The following is a 13,574-nucleotide window of genomic DNA, read 5'->3' on the forward strand; positions in this document are numbered from 1 at the left end:
TATAGTTTTTTTTTTTTTTTTTTTGGCAACTACTGTTTAAACGGTCGATAGTGATGGTAATGCGTAGAATCGTTATGTTGTTTTGGATGTCTGATATTCTATTTATGGAAATAAATGGATCTTATTTATGATGAATAGAATATTATGTAGGTGATATACATACGAGTGTGTTGTTGGATAGATCTTGTGTCCGTTATTTGTGTACGTCTTAAATTATGACGTTTTTCTCCTTTTTTTTTTGTTCTGTTTCTGTGTTGTTTTTGTTCATGTTTGATGTCTGAAACCTTGTTTTTCCTTTATGTATTGTGTTTGCTCCCCTTTGCAACAACTGTTAAAACGGTCGATAGTGATGGTAATGCGTAGAATCGTTATGTTGTTTTGGATGTCTGATATTCTATTTATGGAAATACATTGATCTTATTTATGATGAATAGAATATTATGTAGGTGATACACATATGAGTGTGTTGTTGGATAGATCTTGTGTCCGTTATTTGTGTACGTCTTAAATCATGACGTTTTTCTCCTTTTTTTTTGTTCTGTTTCTGTGTTGTTTTTGTTCATGTTTGATGTCTGAAACCCTGTTTTTCCTCTATGTATTGTGTTTGCTCCCCTGGGCAAACAGTGATGTTATGATGTTTACTTTTGCTCCTAAAGTCTTGTTTTGTTTGGGTTCAAACTGGGTACTAGAGTTTTTTGTCCTTCCCTCTTATCAGTCACGAGTGTGGTCCATAATATTTCTACTCCAAAGAGGTGAACCTTATTCCCTTTGTCCACATTAATGAACATTGATAGTACACACAATTGAAAGGTTTTATTCGAGAATGGTTCCAAAGACGAACATTTAGTTTTGAGTTAGATTTTCAAGTTTATGAAAGCCTTTGAAAATTTAGATAATGGGAAGATCTCGAAAAAGAAGAGAAAAAAAAATCGAGTATCTTGCACTGATTTTAAACTGCAATCCAAATGAACCGTTTTAAACAAAAGGGCCTAAACAGGGAATTTTTTTTTCTATACACAAAATGAAGTTTTCCAAGTTTTACAGGGCCCAATTTTGTCTGTCCTTCTTGGTTACAAGCGTTCCATTTGTTCTATACACAAAATGAAGTTTTCCAAGTTTTACAGGGCCCAATTTTGTCTGTCCTTCTTGGTTACAAGCGTTCCATTTGTAATAAAGTCAATCATTGTGTACTCTGCCCTGTATGTGTACTTGGGCACAGAGGGTTATCTCGATGGGTTATTAGCGATTAACAGGGAATTTTTTTCTATACACAAAATGAAGTTTTCCAAGTTTTACAGGGCCCAATTTTGTCTGTCCTTCTTGCTTACAAGCGTTCGATTTGTAATAAAGTCAATCATTGTGTACTCTGCCCTGTATGTATGTGTACTTGGGCACAGAGGGTTATCTCGATGGGTTATTGGCGATTAACCTAGTTTTCTCCAAAGTGTGCGGAATTGTTTGCAAATAATGTGCTTATCACCAGGGTAAAATTCTCGCTCTAAATAAGCGTGATAAGAGGTTCCAGTTTCCCCAAGGAAAAAGGAAAAGGTGAATTGCGAATAATGTGCTTATCACCAGGGTAAAATTCTCGCTCTAAATAAGCGTGATAAGAGGTTCCAGTTTCCCCAAGGAAAAAGGAAAAGGTGGGAGTCTGAAGTCAAGTAGGTTCACGTGTGTTTTCTTTTTCCTGATAAGAAATTGTCTAGAATTGTACCTTCGTAGAAGCTTAACCCATTGTTTGTTAATTGTTAATCATTTATGTCCCTTTTTCTCGTTCATTTCTATTGAACAAAGCGAAAATTGAGACTTCACCACGTAACAATGGGCATAGCCGCATAGGTAACGAATCTGTTGAAAGATCACAAGCAAACGAAATGTTCTGAAATATACATAGAGGGGTTTTTTTACAGCTTCGAATATATCCTTCTTCGGGGTGACCTAAACTGAAACCGAATAACAGATTCACGGAAGAATCGTCAACGGATTCTCGAAGTCCGATGAACATCTGGATTATTATAAGTAGGTAATAATTGAGAGATGGTTTTATTTATATTGGCATGTATGTACTTACACCTATGTTATTAAACTTATTAGTTACTCTTTTATTAATATAGACTAGGTTATTACTGTTATTAGTATGAATCTATGAAGTGATGGAGAAAAACTACTAGTTGTAGTGTAGTAACCTTGGTGATGTAATGGTCAAGATGCTCGCCTGGTAAACGGGAGGGTGTGGGTTCAATCCCAGCTCCGAGATATATATTTGAAATTTTTTCCCTCGATATAAATATTATGAGCACTTCAATACCAGCCAAGTTATTGGAATTTTTATTCGATATGCGGAAAAAAATCTGTGTCATTGACTAACAAGTGACTTTAGATTGGAAACGGAAATCTATCAAACATTTTTCAATCTTCTAAAAAATCCCTAAATTCCAACACTTTCTTTTTTTTCACCTTTCATTTTGTTGTTAGTCTTCTAGAAACGAACAAAAAATATATTTGGATATATATATCCAGGAAAATATTTAAATCCAAATCTAGGTCAACACAATATTATCATTGTTCTTTATGAGTTGAAGGCCTTCACCCTTCCGTGGCCCAAGGAAGAAGACTCAGGTTCGATTCTGGCTCGGGCAAAGAAAAATTGATGAAAACAAAAAATAATAATAATAATCAATTTCAATTTTTTGTTCAGAGATAAGTTCTTGATTTTGCTTAGTAATTTCCGAGTTGTAAAAAAAGTCCTTTGTTTGAGAGGTCTGTGTGTAAACAATTCTGATACCCCATCAATAAATAAACAAAGTAAAATGATGCTCTTTGTTTTGTTATTTCTGAAGATGAATTCAATATCTACATGAGACAAAAAATCCTTGTTTAGTGTGGACCTATTTCTTTACTATTCGAAACTTTAAAACAAACGAAGACACTTTGAGTAGAAAAACTTACTTTTTAAGGTTTTAAATAAAAAAGAGATTTAAAGCACAGGTACACGAAAAAAAAAACACTTAAAATTTTAAAATACAAATATAAGTTTGAAACAGGGGGGGGGGTTTAAACAAATGTTCATTATCCTGTCGTGGAATTGTGTTGCTACCTTATCTGCTTTGAGCGTTTCTTTGCTGTGACGCAGCCTGCCGTTGTGATTAGTCTATAATTCTCTATCCTTGTTTCTAACCCATAGCCAATCTGTCTCTCTGTTATCTTGCGGCGGTATTATCATTAAATTCCTTATCACTTGGATCTAGATATCATCCGATCCGGCGAACTGCCCACAAACTGGTTTAGAAAAAAATAATAATAATAATAATAGCACATAATACATCAGCTGAGAGCGCCTTGAACAGAAATCATTATCACTTGGAACTTGACTGCTAGAAACACACATGCGAGACCCAGCTGTTCGAGTGAACTTTCAAGACGATTCAGGTCATCCCATAATTGAAGAATTGTATCATTGCATTGAAAACAATCGAGTTCTTGTTCAGGGGAAAAAAGACATGTTGATTGTGGACAGGGGAAAAGACCTATTGTGGAAAAATTTTGGCCATAAATAAATGTTACATAATATAAATAAAATAATGCAAAATAACAAGTTTATTACTTCAATTTACATTGTGATTAGTCGAGAGAAAGATCCCTTTGTCTTCTTAAAGGGCTTTCTGAAGGGGTCTGCTTCTTGGAGGAGTAAAATGCACGGGCTTTTGGGTGTAAAAATGCACTTATGCTTTCAAGATATGTACCAACGATCTGCTTCTTGGAGGAGTAAAATGCACGGTATGATATGTACCAACGACGCACAACGTTGTTTCAGTGTTTCATCGGGAACTGGCGCATTCAAAGTGTTATTAGCCAGCGTAGTTAGCTTGGTTGGTAGCGCGTCTGTTTTGAGAGCGCTAGGCCGCGGGTTTGATTCCGCCCGAGGCGGATTTTATTCTGAACGGATCCGAGAGAAAGATCCCTTTGTCTTCTTAAAGGGGTCTGCTTCTTGGAGGAGTAAAATGCACGGGCTTTTGGGTGTAAAAATGCACTTTTGCTTTCAAGATATGTACCAACGACGCACAACGTTGTTTCAGTGTTTCATCGAGACCTGGCGCATTCAAAGTGTTATTAGCCAGCCTAGTTAGCTTGGTTGCATATGTACCAATTTGTACCAACGACGCACAACGTTGTTTCAGTGTTTCATCGGGAGGAACTGGCGCATTCAAAGTGTTATTAGCCAGCCTAGTTAGCTTGGTTGGTAGCGCGTCTGTTTTGAGAGCGCTAGGCCGCGGCTTTGATTCCGCCCGAGGCGGATTTTATTCTGAACGGATAATGTTCGTTCTCGGAACGGCTGGCTTTCTCCTATCCTGTCTTTCTTTTCTCAATTTCAGGACGATAAGACCTTAGTCGTTACAGTTTCCTCTATCAAACATTTTTAAAAAAAGAAGTGTTTTTGCTGTGGGTCCACGATTCACATTCCATATTGGGCACCTTGCGCACTGGACAAGAGAACAACATGATTCTGGTCTATCAAACATTTTTTAAAAAAGAAGTGTTTTTGCTGCGGGTCCACGATTCATTCACATTCCATATTGGGCACCTTGCGCACTGGACAAGAGAACAACATGATTCTGATCTTGAATCTCTTCCTCATCACTGCCTCAAGCCTCTATCAAACATTTAAAAAAAAAAGAAGTGTTTTTGCTGTGGGTCCACGATTCACATTCCATATTGGGCACCTTGCGCACTGGACAAGAGAACAACATGATTCTGATCTTGAATCTCTTCCTCATCACTGTCTCAAGACTACAATCAAAATTTTGATATTTTTTATGGTTCAACCCCAAAGACCTTGTATCTTGTTGTCGTGCTGCCGGTGGTGAAAGTTGAAATAGTCTTCGTAGAGATATCATTCTCGTTCATGGTTTCAACCCCAAAGACCTTGTATCTTGTTGTCGTGCTGCCGGTGGTGAAAGTTGAAATAGTCTTCGTAGAGATATCATTCTCGTTCATGATGTTTCAACCCCAAAGACCTTGTATCTTGTTGTCGTGCTGCCGGTGAAAGTTGAAATAGTCTTCGTAGAGATATCATTCTCGTTCATGACCAAATGATCATTATGATTTGGACGATTATGAAGCTCTATTGCTATTGGGATCTTCTTTGGTTTTGTTTTGGTTTATGTAAGATGTGATGGCCGAGTTGTATTACTGCTTGGTCGTTTTCTACTATTTGGTAATAGAGACGAGTCGGTATTTGGGTTCTATTGCGTTTCTATTATTCTCCGAGATCTACTACATCTTTTGTCTCTGGTATTTTATGAAATTATGACTGTCACAATTATGACTGTAACCGTTCCGGAATGGTAAAATCCACTAACGAGACATAGGGTGAACAAAATCCGATCGTATGTGTAAAGATTGTAGTTACTACATCTTTTGTCTCTGGTATTTTATGAAATTATGACTGCCACAAATTATGACTGTAACCGTTCCGGAATGGTAAAATCCACTAACGAGACATAGGGTGAACAAAATCCGATCGTATGTGTAAAGATTGTAGACATATATGTCTAGGAAAAATAAGGTCAGAAACAGTCATTTGAATAGTAATCACTTTTGACTGGTAAAAATTGTAATCAGTTTTGACTTTAATGAAGCAGAGAAAGAGTCGCTTGCCATTTGAAACCTGAGATAGAGTTCATATTATGCACTTGGATAATGTGCACTTTCTGATGTTACTGGGTGATGATGGTAGAAGTCTTCTGGTTTTCTCACGTCCATCGGCGGCATTTTCATTTTAAGTGGTCTTTGTTTGGGTTTTCGTTCTTCGGCTTTCGTTCCGACATGGTCCGCCAGTTTGGCCATTTCCCTGTAGCGGTTTTTTTCGTCATCTGCCATGGCGTTCCAAGTACGACCGGCATGTTTAGCTACTTCTTTGGCGGGTTTGCCTTTGAATTCCTTCTGGTCAAACAGACGTACATAGTAGTTGATGTACGGGTTGCGGTAGTACTTCCGCTCAACAAGTGGGTCTTTCCCCGTCTTCATTGATGTACTAGATATGCTTCAAATTTTGTCGCGAATTGATTTCTTAAAAAAATATATTGTTAAAAATTTAAATTTGCTTAAAATTTTCAGTTGGTCTCTAATTTTTCGTATGGAAATAAAATTCAAATTCACCTATAAATTATGATGGCTAAGAACTAAAAGGTCTATGAGTTTTTATTTTTATTTTTTTTAGCTAGTACATCTTAGTACACCAGACTAGCTAGGCTGCCCATCACAATTATCAACAATATTTCGTATGTATACTTTCGCTCATTATTTTTTTAGCTAGTACATCTTAGTACACCAGACTAGCTAGGCTGCCCATCACAATTATCAACAATATTTCGTATGTATACTTTCGCTTATTGTATGTTATTTGTTATGGGAATGTTCTTCTTACAATGAGTGCATATTGCTCGTAATATGATATGGAAATTTCTGCATTCATATTATGATATGTTGAGAATTTTTTTTTAGCTAGTACATCTTAGTACACCAGACTAGCTAGGCTGCCCATCACAATTATCAACAATATTTCGTATGTATACTTTCGCTTATTGTATGTTATGGGAATGTTCTTCTTACAATGAGTGCATATTGCTCGTAATATGATATGGAAATTTCTGCATTCATATTATGATATGTTGAGAGGAGAGGCCCCTGTAAAAGCTCCCACGGGGAGATTTAATAAATTAAAAAAAAACATGAAGAACGCCTGTAAATTCTTCTCTGATAATAACGTCATACTCCGGAGTGCACTTTGCAGAAATTATACCCTGTACTTCTTCTAGTTATACTTCTTAATGGTTCTTCCAGTCTTCTGGTATCACTTTGCGTAGTGCACCAAAAGCAAAGAGAGGCGAACGTAGAGAGAACAGAACATTATACTAGTACAGCGATTCTCAACCGGGGGTACGTGAGAGACCCTCCCGGGGTACGCGAAAACAAATGCTGTAATGGTGGACAAAAGAGTAACAAAAGCAAATTTTGACGACTTATCTGTGCAGTACAGTCCAAAAAGGTACTGTATTTTGAAGGTACGGAAGTACTGAATTTTTTTTTTTCAAAAGGTACACTGCTATTGTTTAGAACTCAGTATAGTAATGGTACGCATCAACCTAGGAATGGGTAACCGGTACCCATTATAATGGTAGCGGGGGTTCGTGAGATTAAACCCGGGTACCCAAGGGGTACGCAGGCGAAAAAAAGGTTGAGAATCGCTGTACTAGTAGTACTATGGAGCTATGACTATAAACTAGAAGTCGATTTTCCAAGGTCATGGATCGTGATAGAATCTTCCAATGTAAAAAGAACATTCAAACAGCTGAACTCTCTTCTTTGAATCGAGAAGTCGTTGCTAGTAAACCAGCTTGTTATTATCTTGTATAGAGTTATATGCTTGTGTTCTGGTTTGGCGTTTGGCCTGGTGCTAGTAAACTGACCTAGGATATCGCGAGGTTCGAGTGCAAATCCTACCTCTCCTTACGCCTTCAATAAGGAGTTTGCTAGGGTTACGCGGTGCCTCTTGTTGATTTCCAAGGCAAAAGTTTTGATTCGTTGTCGATACTGTATCGAATGACGGATAGATTGACCGTACTTCGTCGTTGACTATAACTTTGATCAAATTAAGGAGAAATACTGCCGTTGAGCAGAAATCTGACTCGCGCCATCGAATTCGTAATGAGGTAGCAAAATATCACTGAGTTTGTCAAGGGTAAAAAGTTTACCGTGCCCTCCCTCCGGATCTATTTAATTAAAAATGAATTAGATAATTGAGAACGAGAGGAAATTATGTGTGAGCTTGCGCCCATTCAAGAGATGTATCCAGTGAAAACTTGGGGAATTTCCTGGACATATTTTACGTTTTGCAGAGCAAAGAACTGTTAGCGTACGTGCAAAAATATTCCACTAGATAATTAGTATGTGTAATGTATTTATGAGTGTCAAGGGTAAAAAGTTTACCGTGCCCTCCCTCCGGATCTATTTAATTAAAAATGAATTAGATAATTGAGAACGAGAGAAAATTATGTGTGAGCTTGCGCCCATTCAAGAGATGTATCCAGTGAAAACTTGGGGAATTTCCTCGACATAGGTATTTTACGTTTTGCAGAGCAAAGAACTGTTAGCGTACGTGCAAAAATATTCCACTAGATAATTAGTATGTGTAATGTATTTATGAGTAAGTATAGGGTCTATAGCTATAGGGCCTCCTGTTTGAGGTAACCAACTGTTTTCATCTCCAATATACGCCATTGTCACAGGTATATCGGCTGACTGTAATAAAGCGTCCCTAATTGAAACACAATATATAACTCTCGTACGAAAGTTATTGTCCTATGACGTCATCGTATCCCGAACTGATTATTATTGTTGTTAGAGAAACGTCTCCACCAATGTTCAAACTGCAATGAATTTTTGTAAATTCTTTGAAGAGAGACTAAACCTATGCTTTTCAAGTTTATTATTATGAGATTTCACGCTCTCCATAGTGATTTTGAAAGTTTTGAAGCCCAAAATGTAGATGTGTAATTTTAGATTTTACGGTTATTGAAATCAATATTGTTCCTATGAAAAATATTGTTTGTGTGGGTTGTTAACTGTTAGCTTAAAGGGGCTTTTTCGGCCTTAGCTGTTGGTTCGAATATAAGCATAAATTCGGTATTTTAATCTAGGTCTCCCAAATTGTGTTTATTTCTTACTAAGGCGATTAAAGTGACCAAAGCAAGTGAGCATGTTGAACAAAATGTTAGTGATTATAATATTAGTGGAACAAAGTTTCTCTCGTTGAATTCTTTGAAGAGAGACTAAACCTATGATTTTCAAGTTTATTATTATGAGATTTCACGCTCTCCATAGTGATTTTGAAAGTTTTGAAGCCCAAAATGTAGATGTGTAATTTTAGATTTTACGGTTATTGAAATCAATATTGTTCCTATGAAAAATATTGTTTGTGTGGGTTGTTAACTGTTAGCTTAAAGGGGCTTTTTTGGCCTTAGCTGTTGGTTCGAATATAAGCATAAATTCGGTATTTTAATCTAGGTCTCCCAAATTGTGTTTATTTCTTACTAAGGTGATAAAAGTGACCAAAGCAAGTGAGCATGTTGAACAAAATGTTAGTGATGATAATATTAGTGGCACAAAGTTTCTCTCGTTGGGATCACCCGAATTTTGCACGTACCTAACAGATTTCATTTGTGTGTTTTGTCCCTCTCCTCCAGGACTAAAGCCTCGCTCACACGATGGAAGTTGACGCCGAGGTATCCGATGATTTGACTGACGAGGAGGAAATTGAAGAGAAGCTGATCTTCATGGAACTGGACAACTGTCACGAGCTATGTTTTGTCCCTCTCCTCCAGGACTAAAGCCTCGCTCACACGATGGAAATTGACGCCGAGGTATCCGATGATTTGACTGACGAGGAGGAAATTGAAGAGAAGCTGATCTTCATGGAACTGGACAACTGTCACGAGCTAAACCAAGACACACAGATCAAATTTCTCGGTCTGGATAGAGAGAAACCTTTAGTCATTGTCAATGGCATCTCCTACTCGGGACCCTGGGAAGAACCGTTGGGAACGCTACTCATCCTGGACAAAACCCCACCCGACCAGCGGAAATGTCAACATTGTGACCCCATCATACGAAAACCCTTAGCGGACGAATACGAGCTCAAATACAAGGTGGACAAGATGCTGAAGATGTCTCGCGTTGTAATAGTGAAGAAGGAAGATGAGGAGGAAGACTTGAGGAAGCTCGCCAAGGGAGGTGAGAATGTGGAAGAGGGAGAGTCGAGTGATGACAGTTTAGACGAATACTATGCGGCCAATGTGGAAGCCCCGGCGAAGACATTGGTGGACGAGACTGATCCTCAGCAACCGTTACCAGATGAACAAACGATGCTCCCTGGTCCGTCAACATCGGGGGCGACCGTAGATGAGACATCCATGCTGTTCCAAGCACTCCAGTCTGAACATACGCCGGTCAAAGATACGCGAACACCGTCACAACCTGAACGAGACTGATCCTCAGCAACCGTTACCAGATGAACAAACGATGCTCCCTGGTCCGTCAACATCGGGAGCGACCGTAGATGAGACATCCATGCTGTTCCAAGCACTCCAGTCTGAACATACGCCGGTCAAAGATACGCGAACACCGTCACAACCTGGGACCTCTAGCGGTCACACGCCCAGTGATACCAGGAGGCCAGAATATCCAACAGGCTTCAAGCCGGAGCCACCAAGTCCTGCTAAAGAATTCACGGACATGTCCTTCCAATCCGTTCTGGACCAGTCAGAGACAACACTATCCGAGATTTCCGCCTTTACGTTAGCTGATCCAAATGAAACGCAGGGTTCCATCGGAGCTGACTTGGGCATTTCTCCTGGAAAAAGCAGCGCTCTACGAAGGATTGACGATGCTTTACCGGGCTGTTCGAAAGATAGTTACTACTAGGTTGTATATGAATACTGAATAGTGATCAACAGCCTATTGATCTCGGGAAGTTACTCCTGATATCAAAATAATAAAACAATTTCTCAATAATCAAGAAATCAAATAATAAAACGACTTCTCAATAATCAAGTGATCTCACATCTCCTACCAAGTACCAACTTTACATTGGTAGTTCAAATTACCAATATCTCGAGGCACGCGTTATGGGAGAATGGTCAACTGACCTGAGCCAAACTGGAAACTGGGAGCAGTTGGAAGTTACTTTGTTGCTCTCTGGGAAAATTTCAAGTGTGGTTCGGTTGATTCTCTTTCTGTCTTGTCTGTACAGTGTAAAGTTGGTACTTGGTAGTTCAAATTACCAATATCTCGAGGCACGCGTTATGGGAGAATGGTCAACTGACCTGAGCCAAACTGGAAACTGGGAGCAGTTCGAAGTTACTTTGTTGCTCTCTGGGAAAATTTCAAGTGTGGTTCGGTTGATTCTCTTTCTGTCTTGTCTGCACAGTGTAAAGTTGGCACTTGGTAGATCAAATTACCAATATCTCGAGGCACGCGTTATGGGAGAATGGTCAACTGACCTGAGCCAAACTGGAAACTGGGAGCAGTTTGAATTCTGTGGCTTCTTCTCTCAGTGCCGTAGAAGATTTTTTTTTCTTTTTCTTTTTTTTACAAAATACTTTATTTGGACTGCCCGCTTAGGACTGAAATGTCCCTTTTTGCCAAGAGCTTCAATAAACATACTGATAGATTCTGTCACGAGACTGACGTGACGATAAAGAAAATCCCTCCCCTTAACTGTGAAGAGTAAAAGTTACTGGTGTTCTTCTTTTCAAGCTTCAATAAAGTCTAATTTATTGGGTATACTTTTTTGTACAATTTGGTAATTTTTTAGTCTTTCTTTTTCTTCCCTGAATAGAACTTCCAGACGTTTTTCTGGACGGAAAATCCCTCCCCCCAACTGTGAAGAGTAAAAGTTACTGGTTTTCTTCTTTTCAAGCTTCAATAAAGTCTAATCTATTGGGTATACTTTTTTGTACAATTTGGTAATTTTTTAGTCTTTCTTTTTTTTCCCTGAATAGAACTTCCAGACGTTTTTCTGGACGCTTCAGAAAGGGGAACTCTTTTTTTTTTAGGTAATGACCAATGTTTTTCGCGAACGATTCAAAGCTATGTATCTGTCCAACTAAAGGAAAATTCACCAAGAGGTAAAAAAATCCCTCCCCCCAACTGTGAAGAGTAAAAGTTACTGGTGTTCTTCTTTTCAATCTTCAATAAAGTCTAATCTATTGGGTATACTTTTTTGTACAATTTGGTAATTTTTTAGTCTTTCTTTTTCTTCCCTGAATAGAACTTCCAGACGTTTTTCTGGACGCTTCAGTAAGGGGAACTCTTTTTTTTTTTTTAGGTAATGACCAATGTTTTTCGCGAACGATTCAAAGCTATGTATCTGTCCAACTAAAGGAAAATTCACCAAGAGGTAATGTTCGTCATGTAATCATCTGTGTTCAATTGGTAACACTCTATCCCCTGCGTCATCCACTTCTAAAATTTCGCAAAAACACCCAATTCCAAATCGCAGGGAAAAAAAGCCGCGAATAGAATTTTGATTTGATATTGTTGTTTGTTATCTACATAACTTTTTGTGTACACCTTCGTAAAATGACATGAAATCATTCCAAGGATGTGTAGTAAAAAAAAAGCCGCGAATAGAACTTTGATTTGATATTGTTGTTTGTTATCTACATAACTTTTTGTGTACACCTTCGTAAAATGACATGAAATCATTCCAAGGATGTGTAGTGACGAGATGAAATGACCATGATAAAAATGGCAAATTTATGATAATTTCGTCCCAAATAGTTGCTGATTGTAAATGTTGGATTGGTGGAATTTTAATTTACCATATTGTGAGGAATGTGAGGCACTCGTCAATTTTTTATTATTATTATTATTTTCTTTTTTTACTTTCTATTTATTCGTAACTTCATATCTACACTGTCGAAAATTTCGATGCTCATCATCCGAGGGTACTGTTTCGGTTCCTTCTCATAAGGATTATCTATATCTGTTCTAATTGAAATTAGTTACGATTTGATCTTTCTATCTTACTTTTTGTCCACGGATCAGCAACCAAGCCCCCGGGCTCGGATAAGATTTTCTACTAGTTCCTCCTACAGCGCACAGTTTTTTTAATATTTTCGCTCAACTGAACCGAAACCGAAACTCTCAGAATTTTGATTCCAGGTATTTTTGCCATTGCACGTGTGTTATGTGCTATTGTAATGTTCTCTGAATAAATCTCATACCTATTTGCATTTGAAAATTACGGGAGATTTTTTTCTGTATGTACTGAACAGAGTTTTTTCCATGTGAACGTAACACTTTTTTTTAGGGAGATTTAAAATTTCTATGGGCAGTTAGTTTTGTGTTCACACTTTTTTGAACACACTGATTACGAGCAATGTGTTTGCATCCTGTTGAAATGGATTAGAAACTAAATTGTATTATTACTTGTTGAGGTACTTCCCTTTTTTCTGGGCATCCTTTTAAATCATTGCCAAGTGTAATACCCACTCGGGCACGGAGGTTCAACTCATTTATTTGATGTATTTATGAAAGTGTTTTCCCAAGTCAATATCTAACTTAAGAAACATTGAGGAACATTGAACATACTGAAGTGACGGATAGAAGTACATAGGATTGATTATTTGCACTCGACATGAACCAGAAGAGAAGTAGAAGAAGGAGAATTGCAATTATTCTTGCATTGCGGTACGCAGGCGAAAAAAAGTTGAGAATCGCTGTACTAGTAGTACTATAGAGCTATGACTATAAACTAGAAGTCGATTTTCCAAGGTCATGGATCGTGATAGAATCTTCCAACGTAAAAAGAACATTCAAACAGCTGAACTCTCTTCTTTGAATCGAGAAGTCGTTGCTAGTAAACCAGCTTGTTATTATCTTGTATAGAGTTATATGCTTGTGTTCTGGTTTGGCCTGGTGCTAGTATGCTAGTAAACTGACCTAGGATATCGCGAGGTTCGAGTGTAAATCCTACCTCTCCTTACGCCTTCAATAAGGAGTTTGCTAGG

The 13,574-nt window shown here is 38.0% G+C and overlaps 3 protein-coding genes across 9 annotated transcripts in view; all 3 read left to right on the forward strand.

Annotated features, from left to right (window-relative positions):
- The window catches only part of LOC103510682 (KH domain-containing, RNA-binding, signal transduction-associated protein 2-like), a 115,526-nt gene that overhangs the window by 35,708 nt on the left and 66,244 nt on the right, over positions 1 to 13,574 (forward strand). The window lies entirely within an intron of this gene.
- On the forward strand, positions 9,243 to 10,049 carry LOC103510685. Its single transcript, XM_008475370.3, has 2 exons — positions 9,243 to 9,331; positions 9,470 to 10,049. Exons 1-2 carry the CDS (start codon positions 9,267 to 9,269, stop codon positions 10,047 to 10,049), a joined length of 645 nt encoding a protein of 214 aa, XP_008473592.2. The 5' UTR covers positions 9,243 to 9,266.
- Positions 10,043 to 11,355, forward strand: LOC103510679. Of its 4 annotated transcripts, none has more exons than XR_003391918.1 (2): positions 10,043 to 10,537; positions 10,746 to 10,905. XR_003391918.1 is itself a non-coding variant. In XM_026824686.1 (2 exons), the coding sequence occupies exon 1, from the start codon at positions 10,081 to 10,083 to the stop codon at positions 10,480 to 10,482; it is 402 nt and encodes a 133-aa protein (XP_026680487.1). In that variant the 5' UTR covers positions 10,043 to 10,080; the 3' UTR covers positions 10,483 to 10,527; positions 10,913 to 11,355. The 4 variants fall into 4 exon arrangements, 2 of the variants coding, with proteins under 2 accessions (XP_026680487.1, XP_026680488.1); XR_003391917.1 differs by having other exon boundaries at positions 10,043 to 10,532; positions 10,741 to 10,905; XM_026824686.1 differs by lacking the exon at positions 10,746 to 10,905 and adding an exon at positions 10,913 to 11,355 and having other exon boundaries at positions 10,043 to 10,527.

This window comes from Diaphorina citri, unplaced genomic scaffold (genome assembly GCF_000475195.1).
Source record: "Diaphorina citri unplaced genomic scaffold, Diaci psyllid genome assembly version 1.1 scaffold633, whole genome shotgun sequence".
NCBI classification, from domain to species: domain Eukaryota; kingdom Metazoa; phylum Arthropoda; class Insecta; order Hemiptera; family Psyllidae; genus Diaphorina; species Diaphorina citri.

What these genes read in the sequence shown, in the direction of transcription:
- LOC103510685 (XM_008475370.3), top strand. Translation starts at nt 9,267, where the DNA reads ATGGAAGTTGACGCCGAGGTATCCGATGATTTGACTGACGAGGAGGAA. An exon ending in GAAATTGAAGAGAAGCTGAT is followed by an intron (nt 9,332 to 9,469) that starts CTTCATGGAACT and finishes AGAGAAGCTGAT; the next exon opens with CTTCATGGAACTGGACAACT.
- LOC103510679 (XM_026824686.1), top strand. Translation starts at nt 10,081, where the DNA reads ATGCTCCCTGGTCCGTCAACATCGGGAGCGACCGTAGATGAGACATCC.